At 40.4% G+C, this 27921-nt stretch overlaps 2 protein-coding genes across 3 annotated transcripts in view; one reads left to right on the top strand and one right to left on the bottom strand.

Moving 5' to 3' along the window:
• Window positions 1-416: 416 nt before the first annotated feature.
• nfrkb (nuclear factor related to kappaB binding protein) lies at window positions 417-19811 on the top strand. Its single transcript, XM_061962425.2, has 25 exons — window positions 417-871; window positions 949-1150; window positions 1235-1362; window positions 1434-1605; window positions 1727-1831; window positions 1901-1974; window positions 3129-3210; window positions 4930-5119; window positions 5187-5298; window positions 5380-5506; window positions 5620-5697; window positions 5762-5838; window positions 8885-8931; window positions 9002-9062; window positions 9146-9320; window positions 9388-9494; window positions 9564-9687; window positions 11495-11574; window positions 11649-11845; window positions 11913-12183; window positions 12267-12437; window positions 17206-17889; window positions 19122-19228; window positions 19305-19440; window positions 19522-19811. The coding sequence occupies exons 1-25, from the start codon at window positions 707-709 to the stop codon at window positions 19657-19659; spliced, it is 3810 nt and encodes a 1269-aa protein (XP_061818409.1). The 5' UTR covers window positions 417-706; the 3' UTR covers window positions 19660-19811.
• A 90-nt stretch (window positions 19812-19901) lies between these two features.
• tmem45b (transmembrane protein 45B) overlaps window positions 19902-27921 on the bottom strand; it is a 23946-nt gene continuing 15926 nt past the window's right edge. For both annotated transcript variants that reach the window (XM_061962426.2, XM_061962427.2), the window contains 4 exons: window positions 27760-27921; window positions 23483-23667; window positions 23251-23393; window positions 19902-20085 (listed from right to left, as the gene is read on the bottom strand). The exon at window positions 27760-27921 is cut by the window's right edge and continues 51 nt beyond it. In XM_061962426.2, the coding sequence (XP_061818410.1) occupies window positions 19974-20085; window positions 23251-23393; window positions 23483-23667; window positions 27760-27921 (602 nt within the window). In that variant the 3' untranslated portion in view covers window positions 19902-19973. The remainder of the gene's footprint in view (window positions 20086-23250; window positions 23394-23482; window positions 23668-27759) is intronic.

Raw genomic sequence — 27921 nt, 5'->3', positions numbered from 1 at the left:
ATTTAGGAATTGTTAATAAAGAAATATTGTATATTTTTAAGCTATACAATAGGTACAATACTAGCATGTAGCATTAAAGCTAACATTAGTTTATACACTAGATTACCGGCATCCAGTCAAAAGTAAAGTAATTTTCCTTCCTGGTAACGTCTTGATAAACAATTTTAACAAAATATTTAGCTCTATTCGAGCGACATTAAAATGCAATTTAGTTGCTACGACAACTTAATAAGATGCAGTAGTTCGATGATGTATCGCCGTAGTTCACCTCACTGCCTGTAGAGCGCGACAGCAAACTGAGAGCGTCATTCAGTTACATCCTGTAACAATAGAAGAAGAAAACGGTACGTCGTTAAAACAGCCCCCCGCCCCCCTACAGTATCTCAAAACAAAGGTAAGCGCTGACTTTAGAAGGTTTTAACAAGTAAAAATCAAGTCACACACTTGTAAATATGCAAACGTTCCAACAGCGCACGTTTAATATATTTGAGGCGAAATATAAGGCTTTATACAATACATTACGAAGTAGCAGGACATGCTAAGTGCCTGTGAGTGCTAACTTTTATGCTACAAACAAGCGCCCTTGTTTAGAAGTAAAAGCACGATGGTTGCTGTTGGGTAACCTTTTAAAAGCTATGCGCATTTGTGATCGTGGCATAGAGTTTGTTTACAACCCGGTGTCATTGTGCATTGTTAATTACATTTGATGTGGGTTATTATGGTGTGTCAACAGCAGTGGAGGAGAATGGACGTCCTCACTCACATCCTCACTGACCCTCTTGACCTTAAAGAGGAAGAAAACGGTCAGATCACTGAGGAGTGCATGCTGGGTAACTGCAGGGTCAGCCTCCCGGAGGAACTACTGGAAGACGTGAGTGATGTGCAATTCAACTCTTCATAGGACAATGGATTTGTTGTTAAAATGTATCTACCAATGTTTCTCATCAGCCTGAAATATTCTTCTCTGTGGTGAGTGGGAGCACATGGACTGAAGTGCTTTCAGAGTCCCAGAAGCAACACCTCCGTCAGTTTTTGCCCCAGTTTCCTGACAACAACAACACCGAGCAGGAAAGCACCATCAATGACCTGTTCAACAACAGAAACTTTCATTTTGGAAATCCCCTTCATCTCGCACAGAAACTTTTCAGAGGTATTTAACAATCTAATCAATCAACTCTCTAATCTAAAATATTAGTGATGTTTTTCTATTTTCTCATTATCTAAACAAATCTAGATGGCTACTTCAACCCTGAAGTCGTCAAGTACAGACAGTTGTGTGCCAAGTCTCAGCAAAGACGACGGTTGTACTCTCTCCAGCAATACTACCACCGACTGCTGAAACAAATCCTCGTGTCCCGAAAGGTGATTGGTTGCAGAATAATAACCACAATCCTACCCCTCAGATGGTTGTAATATATGTCTTCATGCTGTAGGAGTTGCTAGATTTTGCAGTTCACAACGGTCTGGACTTTCCGCCGAAAAGGAAGCAACAGACAAGGACTCACGCTGAAATACGTGAGCAAAAGGTTAAAAGAAGACTGAGACGCATTTTAAAGGAGGTTAAAACGGAGTGCGGCGACAGCAATGCTTCATCTGACGAAGACGGTCAGTCTGTTTTATTCATTTTTTCTTTTGATACCTTTCTGTTACAAGACTTTACAAGCTGAGCAGCCTTACTCTACTTACCTACATTGTTACTATTTTAATGCCCGTGCTAATATTGTAGATCTATCCCTGTGGACACCGGCTCCACAATCCCCCTCCTCTCCGACACCCAGTGTCTCACTCAGAGTTCTGCCCAGTCTGTCCACCCAAGACATGAAGACTACAGGTAATTTGGTTGTAATAGCCATTCACTCTCCTGGCATATTTTCTTGAAAAAAAGTGTTATTTTGTACAGAAAAAATCCAGCTTGGAGAACAGGACTTGAAGGTCATGCTCCAAAACCATCGGGATAAAAGAAAGCGACAACTGGTAAGAAATGTCTCGGAATAAAGTACATTTGGTTAGAGCACAATATTTTTTACATATCGGTCAATATCGATATGTTTAAAACCAATATAAATATGTTTTGTCATGTTCAGATGTTACAATACTAATAAGTGAGATGAGACGACATCAGAAGGTTATTTTAATTAAATTCTGTATTTTTTGTCAGGGGCTGTTCATGACAGATTTACTACCATTTTAGATAACAGGCTCCACTTACAGTATCTTTATACTTATTGCTTCGCCCCAATAATAGTTTCAATCTATTCAAATTAGGAATGTGTACTAAAGTCAGTACTTTTATAGGCACAGACCAAATTCCTTCAGTTCTACCGGGTATTGATTCACGTAAAATCAAACGGTGCCATATTTCGATACCTTTATTGCTCAAGATGTCACGCCCGGTTGGAGACTAAACACCAACTCAAACAATCACTCAAGCAGCATTCAGAGCGGACTTAATTAAACTGCTTCTAGATATTATTGCAGTTTGCATTGGCAACAAAACAAGTATGCTTGACAGAAAACTGATTTTGAATATGGTATACACACATTGTACATGTAATATATAGGGATGCTACGATCTGATTCCGATACCAATCATCCACGTGTGGGATCGGCCAATACTAATTAGTGACTGATCAATCGGCATACCTCTAGTAATGTATCATTATATTGATGCACAGATGATATGTTGGGCAAAACATATCCGAATGCGACGCCATTTCTCCATAAATTGCGAAATAAATAGAGGAAAGTTATGCTAAAATAAAAGAACGACCGTCTACTCCACGCTAAAAACAAGACAACATTTATACTTATAGAGCGCATAAACTCCCTTCTGACACGTTTTTTTAATTATTATGAACATTTTGCGCTTTTTGGTGGATATAATTTGTCCTATCCCCACTATTTTAAGCTACTATCACACACTTCGTTCGGCCAAGTCTCATAACAGAGTGAGACCTCTTCTCATCTTGGCTATATATTACCTTCGTGCTGCAGTCATCTTACGTCTAAAGAACGTTGAAAAATGAATACTGTCCAGGAAAAGTTATTTTGCAATATGTATCTGTATCGTTTTATCGGCCAACCCTAGGTGTGGTGATCAGTTACTCACCGATGATTCCTCTCTTTAGGACCATCCTGACTTGATGACCTCAGACATCCATCTCAGTGACATCCTCTCCAGGGCCAATATTGGTCGCAAAGCAGCGTTGCGTGAGTCAATTTATTCCAACACAGTATCGCACAAAAGTGAGAATGTGAGATTCAGCAGTTATCATTTCAAGGTTGTACAGTATACCGGTACTATTAAAGTACCACGGTACTAATGAATTTAAAAACGGTACTATACTGCCATTGAAAAATACAGGTATTTTGTTTTTCACCTGCATGCTGCCGTGCGGGAGTGACGTTGCTGTGTCAGTATGGACACAGAGTGCATAAAAGCAGAAATAATGTGAAGAGGAAAAATGGCACAAAAAAAATCCCTCTAATTCTACTTGTTAATAAGGAGGGTACGTGAAGCACATTATAGAGAGGTATTTGGGCTTCAAAACTAACGATAAAGATGACGCTTTAAACACGTAAGAGCAGTGCTGCAGTCGTCTGGGGGCGGGCTTGTCGGGGGTTGTCCCTGGGGGCGGGGGGTACGCGGCAGGACCTGTGGGGGGACAGGGGAGGTGATCGGCTGGTTCTTAGTGGGCGGTTAGAGTATATACACATTTGTGGGTGTGTGTAAGTGTGTGTGTGTGTGTGTATATTATATATATATATGTATGTATGTATATATATATATATATATATATATATATATATAATACATATATATACACACACACACATACATGTGTGTGTGTATATTAAATATATATATATATATATATATATATATATATATATGTATGTATGTATGTATGTATGTATGTGTGTGTGTGTAAGGTTAAGGTTATATATTATATATATATTATATATGTGTGTCTGTGTATACCTTATCCACTCCGGCTCCGGCCCAGCTGCGCCAAATAATAATCTAAATCCATTTAATAAAGTCAAATACAAATAAGACAACAAGAGAAGTATCCCACACTTTTTTGTAAAGTAAATATGTACAGCCGATATGGACATCTACAATATGACTGGCCTGAGTAGCTGGACAGGACAAAAAAAAAAAAAAAAAGCTGCAAGTGCTGCTTTAGAACATGCCTTGCCGAAGGTTGCAATAAAGTATTACAATCTTTGCTTCAAACTTAGGTAAACATTTAAATAAACATCAAGACCTGCACACAGAGTTTAAAGAATGACAGGTAATGTAATTAACTATGTATATACGTAGACGCGCACACAGATTTTTGCCAATTACAGTATTATCGCAGTCAAAACCGCTCACGTAGCGTAAACTAATGCAAGTGAATGGACTGAATTTTGTAACAAATTCCTACAATTTGTGTTTTATCTTTAACAATGTGGTTTTACCTGCTACATGTCTTATCTGTATAGTTTTAGCACTAGTATTGTTTTTAGTATTTATGAATGATTTTTCTTGAAGCACAGATCAAAATTGGCAACCATAAATCATGAAGCAATTACTACAGCAACATTAAAGCTTTCTATTCTAATCTAATCCTAGATTCTAGCAGGCTATATGTAATATGGAAAATTGTAAATTGTTCTGTGAGTGCAATAAGAAACATATATTCAGTGTATCGTAAGATTTTCTGTTCAGATGAAGCCAATAATGAAGTTTTGTTTGGCCCCTTTTATTTTGAAAAGTATCAAAAAGTATCAACATACATTTTGGTAACGGTACAAAATATTGGTATCCAGGCAACCCTACAAGGGACACTGCTATAGAAATTAAACATGGATTTAGAGTAGTCAGTGTACAGCTTGTATAGTAATATAACTAATAATAACTCAACTACATTTTTTCACCAGCACTCTTTGAGCTGTCCCTACCCAAGAAAAAGATCAAAGAGGAGAGAAGGAAGAAGAAAATGAAGACAGTAAAAGTGGAATTAGAGGACCCTTGTGATGCTCTCGCTTCGGAAACCCCGTCAGTCCCCCTGGCAAACATCAACTCCCTGACAGACACTCCATCTACACCACTGGCCAACATCAAGGAGGAGTATGTTTAGAAAAGAGCTGATTCTGTTGGACGTCACAATTCTGCAAAGTAACCGCCATTCTTGCAGGATTCTGGAGGAGCCTCAAAGCAGCCCGGTAGTCGTTGAAGAACTTGCTATCAGCTTCTTCAGCTTGTTGGAGACCATCTTGAGGGCGGAGCATCTCACCAGCACTTCAGTGGTACAATCTATGATATATTCTGCTCACATGCATGTTAGTCGGTGAGTTAAACCCCAAGCTTGTGTGTTGATCTGTGCTCAGTTGGAGGAGAAAGTTCAAATGTGGCAGTTGTCGCCTGCCAGTGCGCTGAACGTTTGGTTTTCTTCTGCCTCCTGCTGGTCAGAATTGGTCCTCCATGCGCTGCAGTTTCTTGCAGGCGAGACCAAAGGTGTGTAGACTTGTAGAAATAACCATGCTGAGTTAAAATTAATTATACAACATGGTGGAAAAATACCTACTGTTTACAAAATCTAATCTTTCATTCTCTACTATATTTTTCAGAAGGTGTAATGGCTCTTCCAAGTGGCTTCTTGCCATTTGTGGAATTTGTTGATGAAACACAGCAGTGGAAGTGGATCGGTAAGATGGATTTATAAATTGATGCTGTGATACACGTCCATGATGATAATGGGACTTTTTTTAGGCCCCACCCACGATACAGAGAAGGACCTCATTGCACTTTGTCAACTGTGGTTGGACTCCAAAGATTTTGTTGTCAAGGTATTTCATAAAAACACATATGGTTGCACAATTAAGACAATATAAATGATATAAATTTGTCCGCTAGTTTTTAATATTATCGTCATTAGGGGTGTCAAAAAAAATTGATTTTCAAATGAATAGTGATTTTTATTTGTAACAATTCTTAATCGATTCAAAAATCAACTTTAAAAAAAAGTTTTTTTTTTTTTATCTGTTCTTTCTAGCTGCTCAGGAAAATCATATTGTTGATGTACAAACCCCAAAACCAGTGAAGTTGGCACGTTGTGTAAATCGTAAATAAAAACAGAATACAATGATTTGCTAATCCTTTTCAACCTATATTCAATCGAATAGACTGCAAAGACAAGATACTTCTTAACGTTTGAACTGGAAAACTTTGTTATTTTTTGCAAATATTAGCTCATTTGGAATTTGATGACTGCAACATGTTTCAAAAAAGCTGGCACAAGTGGCAAAAATGACTGAGAAAGTTGAGGAATGCTCATCAAACACTTATTTGGAAAATCCCACAGGTGAACAGGCTCATTGGGAACAGGTGGATGCCATGATTGGTTATAAAAGCAGCTTCCATGAAATGCTCAGTCATTCCCAAACAAGGATTGGGCGAGGGTTACCACTTTGTCAACAAATGCGTGAGCAAATTGTTACACGGTTTAAGAACAATATTTCTCAACGAGCTATTGCAAGGAATTTAGGGATTTCACCATCTACGGTCCGTAATATCATCAAAAGGTTCAGAGAATCTGGAGAAATCACTGCAAGGCCGAATACCAACATTGAATGCCCGTGACCTTCGATCCCTCAGGCGGTATTGCATCAAAAATCAACATCAGTGTGTAAAGGATATCACCACATGGGCTCAGGAACACTTCAGAAAACCACTGTCAGTAACTACAGTTCGTCGCTACATCTGTAAGTGCAAGTTAAAACTTTAGTATGCAAAGCAAAGGCCATTCATCAACAACACCCAGAAACGCCACCTGCTTCGCTGTACCCGAGCTCATCTAAGATGGACTGATGCAAAGTGGAAAAGTGTTCTGTGGTCTGACGAGTCCACATTTCAAATTGTTTTTGGAAACTGTGGACGTTGTGTCCTCCGGAACAAAGAGGAAAAGAATCATCCTGATTGTTCTAGGCACAAAGTTCAAACGCCAGCATCTGTGTTGGTATGGGGGTGTGTTAGGCCCAAGGCATGGATAACCTACACATCTGTGAAGGCACCATTAATGCTGAAAACAAGATAATGCCAAGCCATGTGTTACAACAGCGTGGCATCATAGTAAAAGAGTGCGGGTACTAGACTGGCCTGCCTGTGGTCCAGACCTGTCTCCCATTAAAAATGTGTGGCGCATTATAAAGCCTAAAATACGACAATGGAGACGCCAGACTGTTGAACAACTTAAGCTGTACATCAAGCAAGAATGGGAAAGAATTTCACCTGAAATGCTTAAAAAATTGGTCGTCTCAGTTCCCAAACGTTTACTGAGTGTTGTTAAAAGGAAAGGCCATGTAACACAGTGATAAAAATGCCCATGTGCCAACTTTTTTGCAATGTGTTGCTGCCATAAAATTCTAAGTTTAGGATTATTTGCACACAAAAAAAATAAGGTTTCTCAGTTCGAACATTAAATATCTTGTCTTTGCAGTTTATTCAATTGAATATAAGTTGAAAAACATTTGCAAATCATTGTATTCTGTTTTTATTTACGATTTACACAACGTGCCAACGGGCAGCACGGTGGAAAACAGGGGTTAGTGCATGTACCTCACAATACGAAGGTCCTGAGTAGTCCTGTGTTCAATCCCGGGCTCGGGATCTTTCTGTGTGGAGTTTGCATGTTCTCTCCGTGACTGCGTGGGTTCCCTGCGGGCACTCCGGCTTCCTCCCACCGCCAAAAACATGCCCTGGGGATAGGTTGATTGGCAACACTAAATTGGCCCTAGTGTGTGAATGTGAGTGTGAATGTTGTCGGTCTATCTGTGTTGGCCCTGCGATGAGGTGGCGACTTGTCCAAGGTGTACACCGCCTTCCGCCCGATTGTAGCTGAGATAGGCTCCAGCGCCCCCCGCGACCCCGAAGGGAATAAGCGGTAGAAAATGGATGGATGGAGTTCTTAGTTATATTTAGGCATAGCAACCACAAAAGAACACAATGTGATCTTTTGTCCTTTCTTTACGTGTAATTCTGCTCTCAAACACTACTAATGTAGTACAGAATAAACTTGATCACAGAAAGTTTCTCAAATAAATCATATGTTTAAACAAACATTTTACAAAGTCAATGCTGTAGACACCAGCATGGTCCAGTTTTATTCCACAACATCATGAAAGTGATCATTTTAAGAGCTATTTCCTTCAACAAACTTTCGTTTTTCCCCTGACTTTATTACCTTTATGAACCACTTCTTTCGAGACTCTATGAAATCTCTTTATCTCTTTATTTGAATGACTGGAACACCCAAGAACAGAACAGCAATATAGCATTTTCTGCTTAAACTCTACACTCACTCTCACTTGTTTTAATGCTACATTCAAATTGTTTGACCATCGTGTGAATTAAGCCGCGAAGAAGAAAACGGATATGGCGTCAAATGAAACCCAACTATAGTAGGAAATAATTTAAAAAATTGATATTGTTACACCGCCATCCTGTGCTTTTGTCTGATTATAATTGTGATCAAAAATCATTTAATGATTTTCAAAATGTATAGCCAATATTGCTCCTTTAACTACTCGGTTACAGAAGAATACATATTACGTAAGGGTAGATAAAAACATGTTGCAACAGTAAATTAGCAAGTAGATTAATAACAGTTTTAACATGATACAACTGGAAATGACGCAATGTTACTGCATATGTCAATTTAATAATAATTAGGAGCCTGTGTAACCCGTTTTGAAATGCTTCTATGATCATTTACATACCAAAGAATATATTGTGATGGCCATATCGCTCATCCTTAAATACAGAGATGATAATACATGTACAATAACTGTTGTTGCATATTATTGTTTTTTTAAACGGCATCTTTTCCGCCCACAGACAGAAAGTGAAGAACCCTTTGAGATGACGCCCCCAATGCCACGAGTGTAAGTCTCAATCTATGCAAATGCAAAATATTGCAAAAATATATTAAGAGCGTACATATTTTATCAACAGGTCTACTGATTATGTGGTGAGACCCAGCACAGGAGATGAGAGACAGCTGTTCCAAATTCAGGTAGCTTTTGCTATTTCATGTGCCTTGTATTTTTGGTGTTTGTTTACAAACAAGCTAACATTTCTTTGATTTGTGTTGATTAGGAGCAGCAGAGATACAATCAACCCCACAAAGCTTTCACGTTTCGGATGCATGGCTTCGAATCAGTGGTGGGTCCTGTTAAGGGAGTGTTCGATAAGGAGATGTCGCTCAACAAAGCCCGGGAGCACACTCTGCTCCGCTCAAACCGCCCGCCTTATGTCACCATCCTTTCTCTAGGTCAGAGATTCTCCATGTTATGGCTTCAAGAGTGCGTTTCAAGCAACCCTCTTTTCCCGTTTTGTAGTGCGGGACGCAGCAGCCCGGCTACCCAATGGAGAAGGAACTCGTGCTGAGATCTGTGAACTGCTCAAGGACTCGCAGTTTCTTGCCCCTGACGTCACAAGTGCACAGGTCAGAAAGGCGTACCACTTTGTCTTTTCATGACATGGCGATAAACAGGCTTTTTCTTATGCCATGAAGGTGAACACAGTTGTCAGCGGGGCGTTGGATAGATTACACTATGAGAAAGATCCCTGTGTCAAGTACGACATCGGACGCAAACTGTGGATCTATCTTCATCGCAGTCGCAGTCAAGAAGAGTTTGGTACGCGACAAAACACACACTTTATTTAAAAAATAAGGATTCTCCTTACTAATTGAAGCTAGAGACGGGATTTATGACTCTTTAAAGGGAGTCAGATCTTGAGGAGCCGTTCAAAAGACAAGCTTGTTTTGGTTCTTCTTTCATTTTTTTATTAGTCAATAAAACAATGACTGGTAGTAGTATTAAGAAGTAGTATTAGTTTATAATTATTTAAATTCATACCAATATTGATTAATTTGTGGTAATTATTTTGAAATCTTAGTGATACACTTATTTATTTTCAATCCATCCATCCATCCATTTTTCTACCGCTTGTCCCTTTCAGGGTCGCGGGGGTGCTGGAGCTTATCTCAGCTGCTTTCGGGCAGAAGGCGGCATTTATTTTAATTTACAAAAATGACACACTGTTAATCTATCTAATAAAATAAATTAGAGCAACTCCAACCCAATCCCATCTTAAAATACTTAGGATAGAATTTTACGTTGCAATTGAGCAGATATATTATTACAATATTATTAAATACAATACTAAAAAAAAGGTAAACAAAACATTTATAATGGCAACGGTATCAAAAATAGTGATTTAAAAACAATATACAACATCAACAACAAAAAATTTAAACAATTTTAATAATTTTTATTAGAACTTATTTCCATCACCGCCAATATTAAAAAAACAGTCACTGTGACTTACACTTGCATTGCATCTCATAAACGTGACAACCGAACTGTGGCCATTATTCACCACAAGAAAGAAAGATTACTATACTACTCCTAAACTCTTAAAACAAATACCGTATAATGGATGCCATAATTTAAGATATGACTCATTATCTAATCTTAATGTAGTTTTTCTACCGATATCATCTCCATAACTTGTGTATAGTAGTCGATATGAGTTGGAACATCTATCCATTTTTTCCCAGTATTATTGTTTTTGTTATGATGCATATTGACTATATATAGTTGTGTTTTCAATGTAAACACTCAATAAGGTGGTACCATATCCCCATGCTTTGACAGTGACATCACTATTTTGAATTTTCTTAAAAAAAAAGCGAACAAAAAAACAACTTAATAGCACAAAAACATTGTAACATTACAGAAAAAATACACATAAATAAGAAAAAAGTATAAATAAAACGAGATTAAAAATCTGGACATAATTCAAAATGTGAATACAAAATTGTACTATCCTACCTGGTGTGTGTACACCTAAATTACTTTACATATCCACGTTGGAACAATGAACCAGAAAAGTGAATCCAAATGCTGCTACATTTCCTTTGACTGACTCATTGGTACATGCATGTGCATGACAGGTGGCACACATGCAGCATGGGAATTTGTTGGCGCTGAATCGGCATGTGCATACAAAAAAAAATCTTCTAAACGAACGGCTCGCAACTGCAAATCAATTGTCATCATTCAATTAAAAGAGACGTTCAAAAGACTTGATTCGTTCACGAACACCACAGCTCTACCTGATGCTATGAGAGACGTATTATTAGCTACTGAGACCTTGTGAAGTTAAAACAAATAGATTAGGAGGTTGTCTACAGCCAAAGCTGTCAATGCCAATGTTTGACAATGGTGTTAAGTAGAGACTACAGTTATTTGCAATTGTAGACGATAAGGGGAGACTTTGTACTTAATTGAATAGACACATTAATTGGAGCTTTTACTCAGTGTAGGATCTCACTATGACACCACTGCAAACCATATCATACAAAACGACATAATTAAGTCGCCGTAGATGTTGCAATAATTTGTTGTGCTGTTAATGGTTGTCTTCTAAACCACCCAGAAAGGATCCACCAAGCTCAAGCTGCTGCTGCAAAAGCAAGAAAGGCTCTGCAGCAGAAGCCTAAACCTGCATCTAAGCCCGTGAGACAACTAGCCTCTCATTTATTAATTTTCCTATTTGGAAGTCATTGCAAATATGTGTCCTCTACTGTCAGAAATCTGCAAGCAAAGATGGAGTTAGTAAAACATCTGGATGTTTGGAAGCAGGACAGGATATAGGTTCTGGACACTTGTCCCCAACCCCTTCTACGCCTACTTCAAACACACTGGGCACCCCAAAGTCGCCTTTACCCTGTGCAGCCACCACACCAACAAAAACTGCAGTCCCTGATGCAATCAAAACTAGCACAGGGTTCGTTTTCATTCTTCTCATCACACACTCATTTTCATTCAGTTACCTTGAAATCCATCTTTTCCAGCGTCCTCCTCATGTCGCAGCCATCCTTGCCTCAGCTGGGTTCCATCATACCCACCAGTCAGGCTGCTCCAGCTGCACCACAGCCTGTCACTTCCCAACACGCGGCGAGACTAGTGAGTCACCTGGCAGCAGGCTCCCTCCCCCAGGTGAGGGTGGTCTCTGCTCAACCTGGACTGGGCTCTCCAGCAGGAAGTCAGCAGGCTGCGTTGGTCCATCAGAGCCCTCATCAGATCAGGATGCCGGTGTCATTGGCGGCCAAAGGCATCTCACAGGTAAAAGAACAAATTAGTTTTTAATTGCCTGAAACATATACCAAATATATAATTACCACCATGTGTGTGTCATGTAACAATAGGCAATGGTGTCGGTGCCTCTGAGGGGCCAGCCTGGTACTCCAGTACAGATGCCGAACACCCTGTCTGTTTCCACGGTAACTGTGGCCAGACCTCAGGCTGAGTCACCTGGCAGCAACCCAACAACAACGCCTGCTGTGCTGCAAGGAATATCCAACCCAAACCTCAAACAGGTACACAAGTTAACTGCCACTTGGAGATTTATTTAACAATATGTTAATTGTTGTGGGTGTATCTTACAGATGTGGCCATCTTATAGACATATATTTATTTTACACATATTTTAATGTTCTTATGTTGCAATATAAGCCAACCCAATGATTAGAAACCCTATGTGATCGATGATTGATTAATTTGAGTAGGATCACGGTGATCAGCTGTTTGCATTTACACCTCGATCAAACATGGCGGAAATGTCTGTTAGAAGATACCGCATCAGTAAACAGTAGCAAAGTCATATCCTGCAACAATCCACCTTTATTGACCGTGATCGTATGTCTGTGTTTGGGTATACTGTGTAAAGAAATATGACTAACCCTAGCATATAAGTTGAAACACAACATTGAGAAGCAGCAGCAACTTCAGTGACAGACTTAAGTTTCACTATCTGCTGCAGTTTACCAGTAATCATGCCTCGGAAGCAAATTTGCAGGCACTGACGGAATGTGTTAGTGACTAAAGACCTCCACGGCGGAGGCTCCGCCGAACCCGAAGCAGACTCACCGAACCCCTAGGGTTCGATCGAACCCAGGTTAAGAACCCCTGTTCTAGGGGAACAGTGCCACAGGAAAGTGATATGTTTTATATTTAGTACTGATGGGCCTAATATTACAAACAGCTCTTTGATAAGTTTCCCAAGATGTGGGTCAAGTAAACATGTTGTTTTGGTCCCATTTACACGTCGCAGGAGTTCCTCTAATGTTATTTCATCAAGAAGAGAGAGACTATTTTGGAAGGCTGGGACGCGTTGCCTTTAATCTCCTTTCTAATGAGTTACATTTTCTTATTAAAGAAATTCATAGTCATCTGCCAAGTGGGTGGAGCTACTGGGAGGAGTCCCTTGTTGTGTTAGCGATGCTACTGTACTGAACAAATATTTAGGATCGTTTTTATTGAGACGGAGGAGATTGGAGTAGTAATTAGCTTTAGCCAAGGTAAGCATGAGTTTATAAGTTAGTAAACTGTCACTCCATGCTTGATGGAAAACCTCAAGTTTAGTCGCACGCCATTTGCGTTCCAGCTTTTTACATGATAGTTTAAGAGCTCTAGTTTCTTCTGTAAACCAGGTGGTACGCCTTTTAGGGGCCTTTTTTAGCTTTAGCGGTGCTATACTATCAATGGTGTCGCGCAGGGCATCGTTAAAGTTGTGAGTGAGGTTATCGATAGAGCCCACATAATTTAGGAATGGCGCCATTACTGAAGGCAGTAGGCCAGCAAGAGTCATAGTTGTGACAGCATTAATGTTGCGCCTGCTAAAGCAGAAGGTTATTAGTAGCTTGTTGACAATGAGTCAAAACTTCGAGTTTTATAGGATAATGATCGGACATTACTTTAGTGTACGGAAGTATCATAACTTTGGAGGTGGTGACACCCCGGACAAGGACTAGATCTAGATCTATCGTATTACCTTTGCGATGCGTGGGTTCATTTATTATTTGTGTAAGACCACAGCTATCAATTATAGTCTGGAGCGCCACGCCAGAGGGTCTGACGGGGTATTCATATGGATATTAAAATCCCCCATTATAATTGTTATCTGCGTGTGTCACTAGCTCAGCGACAAACTCTGAAAATTCACTGATAAAGTCAGAATAGAGCCCAGGGGAGCGGTAGATAACAGCCAGGTAGAGAGGTAGTGGTGTGACAGAACTCATAGTAAGCACCTCATATGATTTATATTTATTATTTAGTTTAGGGGTAACGATCATGTTTTTATTGTATATTAGTGCGACCCCGTTTAAGGGGACGGGCAATATGTGCATTCGTATAGTTAGGAGGAGATGCCTCGTGAAGCAGGAAAAATGCATATGATTTGAGCCAGGTTTTGCTGAGCTCAATGACGTTAAGATTGTTGTCTCTAATGACCTCATTAACTAATAACGTTTTGGGAGACAATGATCTGATAGGTAGTGGGCTGTTTTGAGGAATTTTTGTTAATGTTATCCGTAGTAGTGATATTAATAAGGTTACGTTTATTTTGTGTAATAAAATAAATTATTTCGATCATATCTTGAAATTGATATGATGGGGATCTTCGGATTGTGTGCTTGGTGCTGCAATAGATTGAACGCGCCATAATTTGCCACCTCAGTAGAATGCATGTTCACCTCTGGCACAGTCACTACAGAAAAAACATGTGTTATGTATTATTCTACGAGAAATGCTATGTGTGCAGGAATTTTCCAGCCTGGCGCTGGTTAGTTCTAGCTTAACTGACTCCTCACCCGGACTAACAGACACTGTAATTGCCTGTGTCTGAGCTTGCTCTAGTGTAGCTAGTCAAGTGTGACTTAACCAGTAATCTATGTTTCTAGCTAAGAGTGATGGCGCCTTCCCGTCAGGGTGAAAGCCGTCTCTCATCAGCAACCCGGTTTGCCCCAGAAAGAGGGCCAATTATCAATAAACGTTAGTCCCTGTTCTCTACAAAAACTAGCCAGACACTGGTTAAGCGAGACTAATCTGCTATACCTCGCATTATTGCCTCTCGCAGGCAGGGTGCCAGAGACAAGTAAGTACTTGATGCCCGGACATCTTTCTAGCGAGATTACAAGTCCTAGCTATGTTTCTTTTTGTAATCTCTGACTGTCTCATCCTAGTGTCATTGGAGCGATTATTCTGTTGTACGTGTTTACTAGGCCTGTTGCAAGTTAGCTCCCTAAAATTAGCTTCAATGTCAGGTGCTCTGGCCCCGGGACTACACTTAATTATGGCTGGTTTGCTAAGATGTATGTTGCGGGTGATGGAGTCCCCTATGACTAAGGTGTGGTGCCCGGTAGACTGGGGTGTGGTACTAGCTAAAAGGCTGAATCTATTATGCGTCTCAACCGGTTCACCGTTTCTTGTAGGCTGCTTAGGGCTGCTACAAACTGGGCTAGTCAGCTCGCTACAGTTAACGCTAGCAGATGTGTCTGCAGGGTCCAAACTTACGAAATTACTCTGCTGTAGTTTGTGGACACAGTCCTCTAATAGGGCCAACCTATCCATGAGAACGGTGCACGAAGAGCAGGAAGCCATACTCACGTTGTTTCTTTCACTGAGTCGAGTTCTTGCTGTCTTCGGAGATGTGTGGGGGCAGAATCGTTTTTGAGTGTTGGTACACTATTTAACGGTGCCTCAAATTCAAACTGCACTTTAATGTACTTTTATTAAATATAAGCTACAGTATTTGAGTTTAAAAAAAACTCCACAATGTGGGTCACCGCTTGCAGTTTGCCAAAGCACTGGTGAGAAGCACTGATGTTAAAAGGTAAAGAATACAAATAATTGACAAAGTGTTGTTTAGTAAATCTTTACTTGAAATAAAAGTCTTATAGTATACAGTACACCACTGATACTTTGTTTACTGCAGAATGTTTGTGATGAGAAGCAAAAAAAACTAAATAACAGAGGAAAGAAAGTTGTTCTCTTTACCCCAAAACGTACCGAAAACTGTGGTAGTAAATAGTAGGGATGCAATGGTACTCCCTATAATCCTTCATGGGACGATTCGACTTTAATATATTAATCAAGATCAGATTATTTGTTTTTTGCCATATTGCCTAGGCCTACTAGAACCACAATACTAATACCGGTACAGTAGATTGCAGCTGTGTGTGGCTCTTAAGTTCCAAGGCCCTTGTGAATGTCAAAAACACAAATAATTGACACATCCACAAAAATCCCATTTTGACACTAACTGTACAGCCACTGTGATGACAGCTTGGGCTTTTCGCTGGGCCTGGGTGCCTAGCACGCACGACTCTCATTCCGGAAGATCCCAGGTTTGAGTCCCAGGCGGACGGGAAGCAGGGACTTAACTAGGGGAGTTACAAATATATCCCACTCATTTATTAAACATGTTTGAAATTGAGTTATACACATGAAAAAACTATTACAGGCATATAGTATTGTACTAGCAAAATATGCAGTTGCACACCATCATGTCTATGGAGGGCTAAATTACATGAATAAATACATCTTTGAATAATTACTTAAATGTGTCAAATAAATATAATTCAAATGTAATACATAGTTTTATTCAGTTTTTAATTTAATGCAATTAATTTAATGTAAAATGACAGTCATTTATTTAATCATTTAATTATTGATTTCATTATTTAGTTAATTGTTTCAGATAAAAAAAATTAATGAAGCGCTTACAAGGGACGAAATCACATTAGTAAATATGATAATTTATTAAATCATTAATTGTAATTTTAAACTTTCATGTACCGGTATTTAATTATAATCATAATTGACACATTCAAGTAATTTTTTAAAGATTTATTTATTCATTTATTGCTGTCCCATTTGACCCTGCATACACGTCTTGTCAAATCATCTTCCTATTTAAAAATCTCAAATGAATTAACTTTTGAAACAGCGCCCTATGCTGGATTCATAGCTGCATCTCTCTGCAGATAGCGCCATCAAACCACTTTCAATTGAAGTTACCATAAAAGATTCTTTATAGCAGTGGAAAGCAATCTGCAATCAATCATTTCTAAAGTACCAGTGAGTTTTATTTTTGTTATAAGACAGCGTTTTGAGGGAATATTTGCAGACATAATTTTAGGGAGGATGGATGTTTATAACAATAACCTCATGCAGGTGCAGGTGATATATAGGCCAGTAAGGTTGAGTATCTCTTTTTACTGTCTTTTACAGTTTCTAGGTGCTCGTATTGGATATAAAGTGTGGGTGTACTGATATATTTCATGTACCGGTATTGTTTTATTCTAGATGTCCATCACAGGCCAGCTAGGAGTGAAGACTCAAGGAGCAGCAGGAATTCCACTCACCGCCACAAACCTCCGCATCCAGGGTAAAGATGTCTTGCGTCTTCCACCTTCCTCCATCACCACAGACGCCAAAGGTCAAACTGTCCTCCGAATCACCCCGGATATGATGGCGACTCTCACCAAATCTCCAGTCGCGACAGTCAAACTGACTCCTGATTTCCTAAGCACCGCAGCAGCAGGTGGCAACAAGAGCATATCAGCCACTCTTCACGTGACACCCCCACACCCGTCCGCCTCCGCCGCTACTGCATCCTGCACGGGGGAGGCCCTCAGCAGTAAAGCCACACCCATGGCTTCCACCCTGTTGAAAGCCGCAGGGGACACGGCCATACGTCTCATGCCCACGTTGGCCGTCACTATGGCGGACCAGAAATCTCGCACCTTCTCCACCGTCACCTCCCCGGACAAGAGCGGCACCACCATCCGTATCATGCCGGGCCTTGGGGTGATCCCACAGAAGCAGGGTCAGACATTAACGCTGGCATCCACCAGTGCCAGCAAGCTACCCACGGTGTCCACCTGTGCCAACGTCATGACCATGGCCGCCAACGTGGTAGCCTCCGGAGCCTCCTCCTCTCCTCTCAAGCTGGGAACAGCCACTGCCACCATGGTCAACACACAAACAGTAAGAGGATTTATTACATGCCTTATCATATATTACTTTTTTTTTTTTTTTTATGTTTTATTGTCAATACAAAATTTAAAACTTCTTCATGCACAGCTACAGGGCAGCACGGTGGCAGAAGGGTTAGTGCGTCTGCCTCACAATACGAAGGCCTGAGTAGTCGTGAGTTCAATCCCGGCCTCGGGATCTTTCTGTGTGGAGTTTGCATGTTCTCTTCGTGACTGCGTGGGTTCTCTCCGGGTACTCCGGCTTCCTCCCACCTCCAAAGACATGCACCTGGAGATAGGTTGATTGGCAACACTAAATTGGCTCTAGTGTGTGAATGTGAGTGTGAATGTTGTCTGTCTATCTGTGTTGGCCCTGTGATGAGGTGGCGACTTGTCCAGGGTGTACCCCGCCTTCCGCCCGATTGTAGCTGAGATAGGCTCCAGCGCCCCCCGCGACCCCGAAGGGAATAAGCGGTAGAAAATGGATGGATGGATGCACAGCTACAACAAAATCCTAACCCGAATACATATATGAAAATAAGCAACATGTTAACACAACTACACTACTTTGATATTATTTTTATGTTAGTGCAACATTAAACTTAAAATGATTAAAATATGTATTTTGATGTTAGTAAATTGTATTAATATAGTACTTCTCACAATGTGCTTGACATAGTTCAAATACAAAGAGTACAACCTAATATCAGCATACAGCATGGTGCAACAGAAACATTGCAAATAAAATACAATAAATATATCGAATAATAAACAGGGATAATGGAACATTACAGGAATGCTAATGGAACACACACTTAAGTGTTTTAACTGTCTTTTAAAAAATGTCCACTGTTACACTGGCTTGAGTCTTTGCCATCACAATGGCAACCCACTCACAATCCAAAGCTAAAACATATTGGTGGACCAAGATGTAAAAAATAAAATCTTAGTGTTCAGCCTAAAATGATGTTTGTTTTAAAATATATGTGGTATAACATACAGTACCAGTTATATTGGCTTGGCTTTAAATGTAATTCCACTTTGCAATGGAAGAGGGAGCCCTAGTGCAAAAAAAAAAAAAAACCCTCACTAAGACCTTGTTTTTGTAAACAGCATAACATTGGTCAATTGACAAATCACTTTGAAGTGGTCACTAGCTAAATCCTTTAGGAATCAGATTAGTATGTATTTTGATCTTTAGCAAGTATTTTCTTTGAACAAGGCTTTGTTTTGGCCTGGTCATAGGGGAAGTTACCTGCACGGATCACAGTTCCTCTTTCTGTCCTCAACCAACCACTGAAAAGTAAAAGCGTGGTGTCTACTCCTATTGTGAAGGGAAGTCTCAACACAAAGTAAGTCTGCACTGTATTTAAAATATTGTTTTTTTGAGTCAGGGGTGCATACTTACACTTTTGTTTTCCTGTGCAGCATCAGCAGCCTGGGGAGGAACATCATACTGACCACCATGCCCGCAGGCACCAAGCTGATCGCTGGGAACAAACCAGTCAGCTTTGTCACGGCACAGCAGTTCCAGCAGCTGCAGCAGCAAGGACAGGCCACGCAGGTTTACATTGCAATTTGCATCTCATGAATATTCATTAAGCAAATACTGGACCTTGCCTCCACAACTCCATCTCTCATTCAGGTTCGCATCCAGACGGTTCAGGCCCAGCAGCTCCCGCAGCACATGGCGACAGCTTCTCCTAAATCTGTCTCAACAGTCGTCGTCACAACGGCGCCTACACTAAAATGTCCGCCTGATCTTCCACCTGCACCTCAATGATTTAGTCAACTGTGTTATTTGTGTGGTTTTGCAACATCTTAGTGTGTTATAATATTTATGTTTGCCAATGTTAATTAATTTCCTTACTTTCTTCGACCGCAGAACATTTCATTTTTTGTAATAATAAAAGAGAAATATGTTAAATTATGAAAAACCTCAATTATTAAATCTCACACCTTTACCCCTTGTAATGTGTATATTTAGTGTTTTGGACTATAATAAGATAAGAAGGCTCTTTTGTGTCAATCACATTTTAGTTAGCTGTGAAAACAATTAACAAAACTACAAAAAAAAAAAAAAAAAAAATTCAGCCACTATTCCTCCTCTGACTCTTCAAGTAGAGCTTTCTCAGAACTTGCGGTGGGTGATGTCTTTCGCAATACTATCTCGATGTCTCGGTCTCTTCTGGAGAATCTCCTCATGGTGCTTTTGGAAGAAAAGAAAAAAGCAGGTTAACCATGTTTTAATAGACACGGTAAAGGACTTCAAAGCCATGCTGAAACTTATTGTTTAACTTGGCAGCCTTAAGCTGCCCTTACAATATAATACAATAGAGTTGGCAATGTTTAATGTAAACAAACTGGCTCACAAACCTGACAGGGGAGTTTTTAAATGCAGGTCACAAAAACTTTATAAAAAATGCAGTTTGGTTGACATTCTATTTATGTGCCATCACCACTGATAATCGGTGCTGATAACCGCAGAACCAGAACTTATTGCGACATAGGGAAGTGTCATACAACTCGGTAAAAGAGCATATTGTTGCAAGTAAATTAATAACAAATACACGTATGATACACTAGACCAGGGGTCGGCAACCTTTACCAGTCAAAGAGCCATTTTGACCAGTTTCACAAATTAAAGAAAACAATGGGAGCCACAAAAATCTTTTGAAATTTAAAATGAAATAACACTGCATACAAAGTTTTTTTTTTGCTTTGTGCTATGTATAAACCAAGGGTCTCAGACACGCGGCCCACACCTTAATATGAAAATTGAATGTTAGTGCGGCCCGCGGGTTGGCGCTTGACAGCGTCATACTTGTCAACCCTCCCGATTTTTCCGGCAGACTATGAATTTCAGCGCAAGATGGTACAGCATTTAGCGCTCACTACAACCAGCGTGCTGGCCCAGCCACACGTTTTATGGGGCTTCTGCTCGCTCACGGAAGTGACAGCAAGGCATACTTGGTCAACAACCACACAGGTTACACTGACGGTGGCGGTATAAAAAACTTTAACACTCTTATTAATAATGCGCCACACTGTGAACCCACACACCAAACAAGAATGACAAACACATTTCTGGAGAACATCTGCACCGTAACACAACATAAACACAACAGAACGAATACCCAGAATCCCATGCAGCCCTAACTCTTCCGGGCTACATTATACACCCCCGCTACCAAACCCCGCCCACCTCACATCACAGAGCCGCATGCGGCTCCGGAGCCGCAGGTTGCCGACCCCTGCACTAGACCAAGTGGCACTTTGAGAAAAATTACGAAAACTATTTTTCAAACCTGCAAACAATGTTTAGTATCTATTATCTATTTATCTGAGCAGGCTTCTTCATTTCATACTCACAGACTTACTGTAGATAGGACAGCTCTAGTCTGAGGGCATGGTGCAGGATCCAAATGATCCTCTAAAAAGGTGGGGACATACCCAGACAAGGATTATTTTCTCAATTGTGGTGCAAAATAATAGTTGTTATGGTACTTTGAAGAGAAACCTCCGCCTTTAAAGGATAACTGCTTGGGATACTGCACCATGCCCTCACACTAGAGCTCTCTTATCAAACAAACGTATTACATATTCGTCAATCGTCTTCAAAGACGTACTTTGGACTTCATAATAAAGATGTTAATCTGACAACAACTCATGAATAAATTCGAGTCCGATTCTAGGGGTAACAAATCAATTTAGAATTGATTCTCTATTCAACCAGATTCCGATTCTCGCAATATATTATTTGGTACACAAAATACGGTGGTTCCTCAACTTAAGAGTGTTTTGAGATAAGAGCTGTCTCTTGGCTAACTGATATGCTTTAGGTTGCAGGCTAACATTTGAGTTGCAGGCATCCCCGCCATTAGTTGATGTGGGAAATGACACATATATGTGACCAGAACATCTGGTATTAAACGTTAGCATTAGCTTATAGCTAGAAATCGACATAGCGTTATTTTTCCAAGCATGGGAAGGAAGAATGTGAGTGAATGAACAGTGCCGAGAAGAAGTGGATGATATTCACTGAATAAAAGAAAGAATCAAAAATATGATAGAGACCGTAGCCAAGTTGGTGAAGCAGCTTGAGCATATCACTGCTAGTCTGCACCATACTGAAGCAGAATGAGTCTAACGCCAGCTATCCATCCATCCATTTCCTACCGCTTGTCCCTTTTGGGGTGCTGGAGCCTATCTCAGCTGCATTCGGGCGGAAGGCGGTGTACACCCTGGACAAGTCGCCACCTCAACGCAGGGCCAACACAGATAGACAGACAACATTCACACTCACATTCACACACTAGGGCCAATTTAGTGTTGCCAATCAACCTATCCCCAGGTGCATGTCTTTGGAGGTGAGAGGAAGCCGGAGTACCCGGAGGGAACCCACGCAGTCACGGGGAGAACATGCAAACTCCACACAGAAAGATCCCGAGCCCGGGATTGAACTCAGGACTACTTAGGACCTTTGTATTGTAAGGCACATGCACTAACCCCTGTCCCACCGTGCTGCCTAACGCCAGCTAATAATGTTAAAATAATATCTGAAGGGCGGACATTTGTCAAGGAAAATATGGAGAAGCTGCTGATGGTGTGTTTGACGGAGAATCAACTGGAAGGAGATCCCATAGAAGTCCATGCTCTAAGGTAAATGATGTACATTAACATTACATTACTTCATAAAACTACTATATCTGATAGTACTACATTCTATTGTGTTGTTTGTATACAATATTTCTTATCTAAAAAATTTAAAAGGCATGTTACATGTTAAATTGTGCTGTTTTTTTGGGGGGGGGGGCAAGCAAAACTTAAAATGATTTATATCCATTTCATTGGGAAATTTAAGATACAAGTGTTTGAAGTTAAAAACTCCGTCACAAACCAGGGTGTAACCCGCCTTCCGCCTGATTGCAGCTGAGATAAGCTCCAGCACACCCCACGAACCCAAAAGGGACAAGCGGTAGAAAATGGATGGATGGAAAACCAGATAAATTCATAAGTTGAGGAACTACTGTATTCTAAAACTTTCATAACAAGTTACAGGTTCCAAAAGCTCCTCTTGGCTGTAGACGTAAGACATACACCCGCAGCAAGTAAGAACGGTGATGGTTTTTAAAAAGCGATTTTTGACAAACTCGTAATAAATAAAAATCATGTTTTGGCTTTGAAGAATTTTTTGCCGCCACCCCCTGTCGTGGATAACTCCTACTTATACTAGCATGAGAGTTAAAAAACACACTGCCTGTACAGTCAGTAAGGGTTCTCTGAGCCTGGAACAGAATGACTTGTTTACAATATTTCCTAAGGCAGCAGTAGTTTACTTCTGTGTCTCGTACAAAAGAAGGCGACTACTTACAACCACACTGCGGCGGTGGTGCAGGCGACGAGGAGCAAGGCCACCGCCAAATGCCAGCAGAAGCACATAGTGACGAACATGATGTTGCTATGCAAAGTCAGATCCCACTGCAGCCCGCTCGGTGGGAACAGCACAAAGCCAATCTGCAATGGCAAATGTATTGTACTGTGTTAGATCTGTGCAGGTGTGCTTAAAAACGTGTTTGGCGAGGCGCTGACTCGTCAGTGATCACCTGGTAGAACCAGGAGCCCTGAAGGATGAATAAGCATGCTCTGAGAAGCTCCAGAATAAGGTGGTCTCTCATGAACACCTCCACCATGGTGCTGGTTGACCCACTGAACACCGCGACCAGGAGCAGAGAGTGGATGTGAGCATCCAACGGGGGGCGACTGTGCACGTGGTAGTAGAACAGAAAGCCTGCCGAGAAAAACACAATTTTGGAACAAGGCAAGTGCTGACATATGGGCATAACTATTGGGACATAATATAAGATGGCATCAAATGGAGGTAAAAAACACTATCCCAACTTAATCCCAATGAGGCTAAGGTCAAGGGCCAGGTTCTTCTACACCTAACTCACCCAAGTCACTGTTGCTAGGGCCACCAAGCTATCCTGCTTTCCACTGAGAATTTTTTTTTTTTTTAACAAAAAGAAGTTTAAAGGTCTGGAATTCACTTTTAAAAGTTTCTAGTCACAAGAAACATACACATGACTCAAGAAAATAATTCAAAACAAAGATGGAAGTGGGATAGAAGCAGAGTGAAAAAAAATGGTTCTAAGCCTGGGCCCCTGGAGAGGGGGTCCTGACTGAGGCCAAGGGAAAAAACAACTCATAGCCATAGCACACATCCCTCTTACATGTGTGTAAGAGGGAAACATCAAAGAAAACAAAGGACATTAAATACATTAAAAGAGCAGAGCTGATGCAACCAGCCACTTCTACATACAGTTATGAATAAAAAGTAAAATAGAATAGAATAGAAAGTAAGAAGTAAAGAAACATATACACTGTGGTGCCGTCTGCGGTGTTCCACGCCATCGTCTGCTGGGGTGGGGGGAGCATGGCCAGAGAGAGGAGCAGACCCAACAAAGCAAACAAGAGAGACGACTCCACTCTCGGCCTTAACACCCTTAATTCCGTATATTTGCATAGGTAAACACTGTGTCTGTCTGTCTAAAGTAAGGGAACTTGTCACACTTAAGAACAAATAGGCCACCCTAAGAGTGCTCTGGAGCACTCGTAGATTTTGTTCTTACCTACGAACAAATACGAACAAAAAGAAAACATTGGTGGATACAAAAATCTCCTTAAAAACATCGTAAGTGGGCCTAAGAACAAAATTTGTTCTTAAGAACGGTTGCTGAATGGGGCCCATTGTGAGTAATTCGGGTTAATGACAATCAATTGCACTTTGAAGTGTACACAGCACAGCATTTTTATATATGACCCAATGTAGACAGGCTTTCCCATTCATGGCGCAAATAAACTAACACAAAAGGTCCAAGCACAATACCTAATTAAAAATTACACTCATTTAAATCCCCTGCAATGCACGATGGGAAAAATACAAAACACTCTCTCCACAGGCGCATTTTAGCTGCTGGATATTTCTGATTAATAACATAACTTTAAGGAGGCTGTCATACATATATATACACACACACACACACACACATATATATATATATACACACACATACTGTATTTTCTGCACTACAAGGCGCACCGGATTATAAGGCGCATCTTCAATGAATGGCCTATTTTAAAACTTTGTTCATATATAAGGCGCACCGCATTATAAGGCGCATAGTAGAATATACGCTACAGTAGAGGCTGGGGTTACGTTATGCATCAATTAGATGGAGCTGCGCTAAAGGGAATGTCAACAAAATAAATAGTGATTGTACTGAAACTTCAACAACCCACTGTTCGAGTTTGTCCTCCAACTGCAGCCATCTCGCTTTGTTCCCTCGGAAACTCTGTTTAGTCTTCTTTACTTGGCGCAGGTCATCATGTTGCTTCCTCCACTTCCGCACCATTGATTCATTAATGTTAAATTATCTCGCTGCTGCTCTATTCCCGTGTTCTACTGCGTGACTGATCGCCTTGAGTTTAAACTCTGCGTCGTAAGCGTGTCTCTTAATAGGAGCCATTTTTGGGTCTTTACATAAATTCATGTTCTTCTTCTACGGTAAGCGGCCGCCGACTTCATTTTCCCCCGTAGAAGAAGAACTTCTTCTTCTTCTACCATAGGTAGAATAAGAAGTTCTTCTTCTACGGTAAGCGGCCGCCGACTTCATTTTCCTGGTAAAAGAAGAACTACTTCTTCTACGGTAAGCGGCCGCCGACTTCATTTTCCCCCGTAGAAGAAGAAGTTTTCTTCTATGGTAAGCGGCCGCCGACTTCATTTTCCACTGTAGAAGAAGAACTTCTTCTTCTACGGTAAGCAGCCGCCGACTTCATTTTCCCCCATAGAAGAAGAAGCGCTTCTTCTTCTACGGTAAGCAGCCGTAGAAGGGGGAAAATGAAGTCGGCGTAGTTACCGTAGATGCGAGACCTGTTGTGGCTCAATATTGGTCCATATATAAGGCGCACCAGATTATAAGGCGCACTGTCAGCTTTTGAGGAAATTGGAGGTTTTTAGGTGCGCCTTATAGTGCGGAAAATACGGTGTATATATATATATATATATATTTTTTAGGGGTGTAACAGTATTGTATTGAACCGTTTGAGTACGGGGGTTTCGGTTCGGTTCGGAGGTGTACCGAACGAGTTTCCACACGGACATATTAAGTAGCACACCGCACGTTGTGTAAACAATGCATAACGAGGCACAACACACGGCATGCTAGCAACGACCGGGCTACGACAACATATAAAAGCTAGAGCTGGAAGACCCTCTTGCCTCGTTAAGATCTCCCGTTTGGGAACACTTTGGCTGCGCGGTGAGATACAACAATGGACGATGGAGGTTTGCCGACATTGTTTAGCAGCGGTAAGGCATGCTTCTGCCAACATGTCAAACATGCTAACCCATTTGAAGCGTCACCACCCCCAAGTGAACATCGCTCGGCATTTTGATGGTGTGGGCGTGTGGCACCGAACGGAGATGTTGACATGCGGAGTAAGCACGCTTCATTCTCTAGCAGGTGACTTTTCAAATGATGCTACATATTAACAGTAATGCTACTTTTTGTAGCAATGCTTTTTTCCCCACACTTGACAAATTACGGTTGTCTGTTCGACATATTCCCGCTTGAAGCCAAACCCCCGCTAGACGATGGACCCCCTGCTGTTTTTCTTGGGAATTAATTCTTCCTTCATTTGTTACCAGATTCGCACCTTTTTTCTCTCGTATTACCGCTCGCACCACTCCGCTAGCATCACAGCTAACGTTACCCATGCTCCTACCGCTCTGCTCCGCGAGGGCGTATACGTATGACGTGACAGTATGTGACGTATGTAAGAAGGTGCGCTTGCTGTCTGTGAGAAGGACAGACAAGAAAGAGTGGGAAGAGCCTGTAGTGTAATGCCCGCAGCTAAAAGCAACTGTGTGAGAACGTATACTCGAATATCACGATATAGTCATTTTCTATATCGCACAGAGACAAACCCGCGATATATCGAGTATATCGATATATATTGCCCAGCCCTAATATATATATATATATATATATATATATATATATATATATATATATATATATATATACACATATAGAAGGGCTGCAACTAACGATTAATTTGATAATCGATTAATCTGTTGATTATTACTTCGATTAATCGATTAATAATCGGATAAAATAGACAAACTACATTTCTATCCTTTCCAGTATTTTGTTGGGAAAAAAACCAGCATACTGGCACCATACCTGTTTTGATTATTGTTTCTCAGCTGTTTGTACATGTTGCAGTTTATATATTAAAGGTTTATAAAAAATAAAAATAAAAATAAAAAATAAAAATTGCCTCTGCGCATGTGCATAGCATAGATCCAACGAATCGATGACTAAATTAATCGTCAACTATTTTTATAATCGATTTTAATCGATTTAATCGATTAGTTGTTGCAGTCCTAATATATATATATATATATATATATATATATACATACACATATAAACAAATTATTTTACCCAAATTGGCTTTTTGAATAGAAAAATATATTTAAAAAGTAGAAGTAAGTTAGCTTGGCTTAGCTACTAACAAGCACATCTGATCCGGTTAGCACCACAGGTTAGGCAAAAAATATATCAAAAAGGCAAGAAATTAAACATGAAATAAAAAATGTGTTGTGACAAGTTGAGTCTTTTGAACAGGTCTTGTGAGTCCTAATAGCTATTCTAGTTGTATTTTCAGTATAATTTTATATAAATTTAATTCTTATTTTTATATATTTTTTTGTCTTGTGAAAATGTTGATTGCATGGATGTAGTTTTTATTGTATTTTTAGGTCAGGAAAATGTCCCTTATTAAACAAATGCAAATGTTAACAGATGTCTCTTACCCTCTACAAACAGCGCCAAGGAGAGAGCAAAGCGGTCCACACCGACCGGTACCAGTTTGGACACGGTGCTCACGACCAGAGCTATCCCAGAGATGCCATAGAAGAGATACATGGTGCTGTGCTGCCAGTTCATCAGCTTCACCCACGAATTGTTCTGCGTGT

Source organism: Nerophis lumbriciformis, linkage group LG09 (assembly GCF_033978685.3).
Source record: "Nerophis lumbriciformis linkage group LG09, RoL_Nlum_v2.1, whole genome shotgun sequence".
Lineage (NCBI taxonomy): Eukaryota > Metazoa > Chordata > Actinopteri > Syngnathiformes > Syngnathidae > Nerophis > Nerophis lumbriciformis.
Note: the sequence above shows the minus strand (reverse complement) of the source record. Positions and strands in the feature narration are given on the sequence as shown.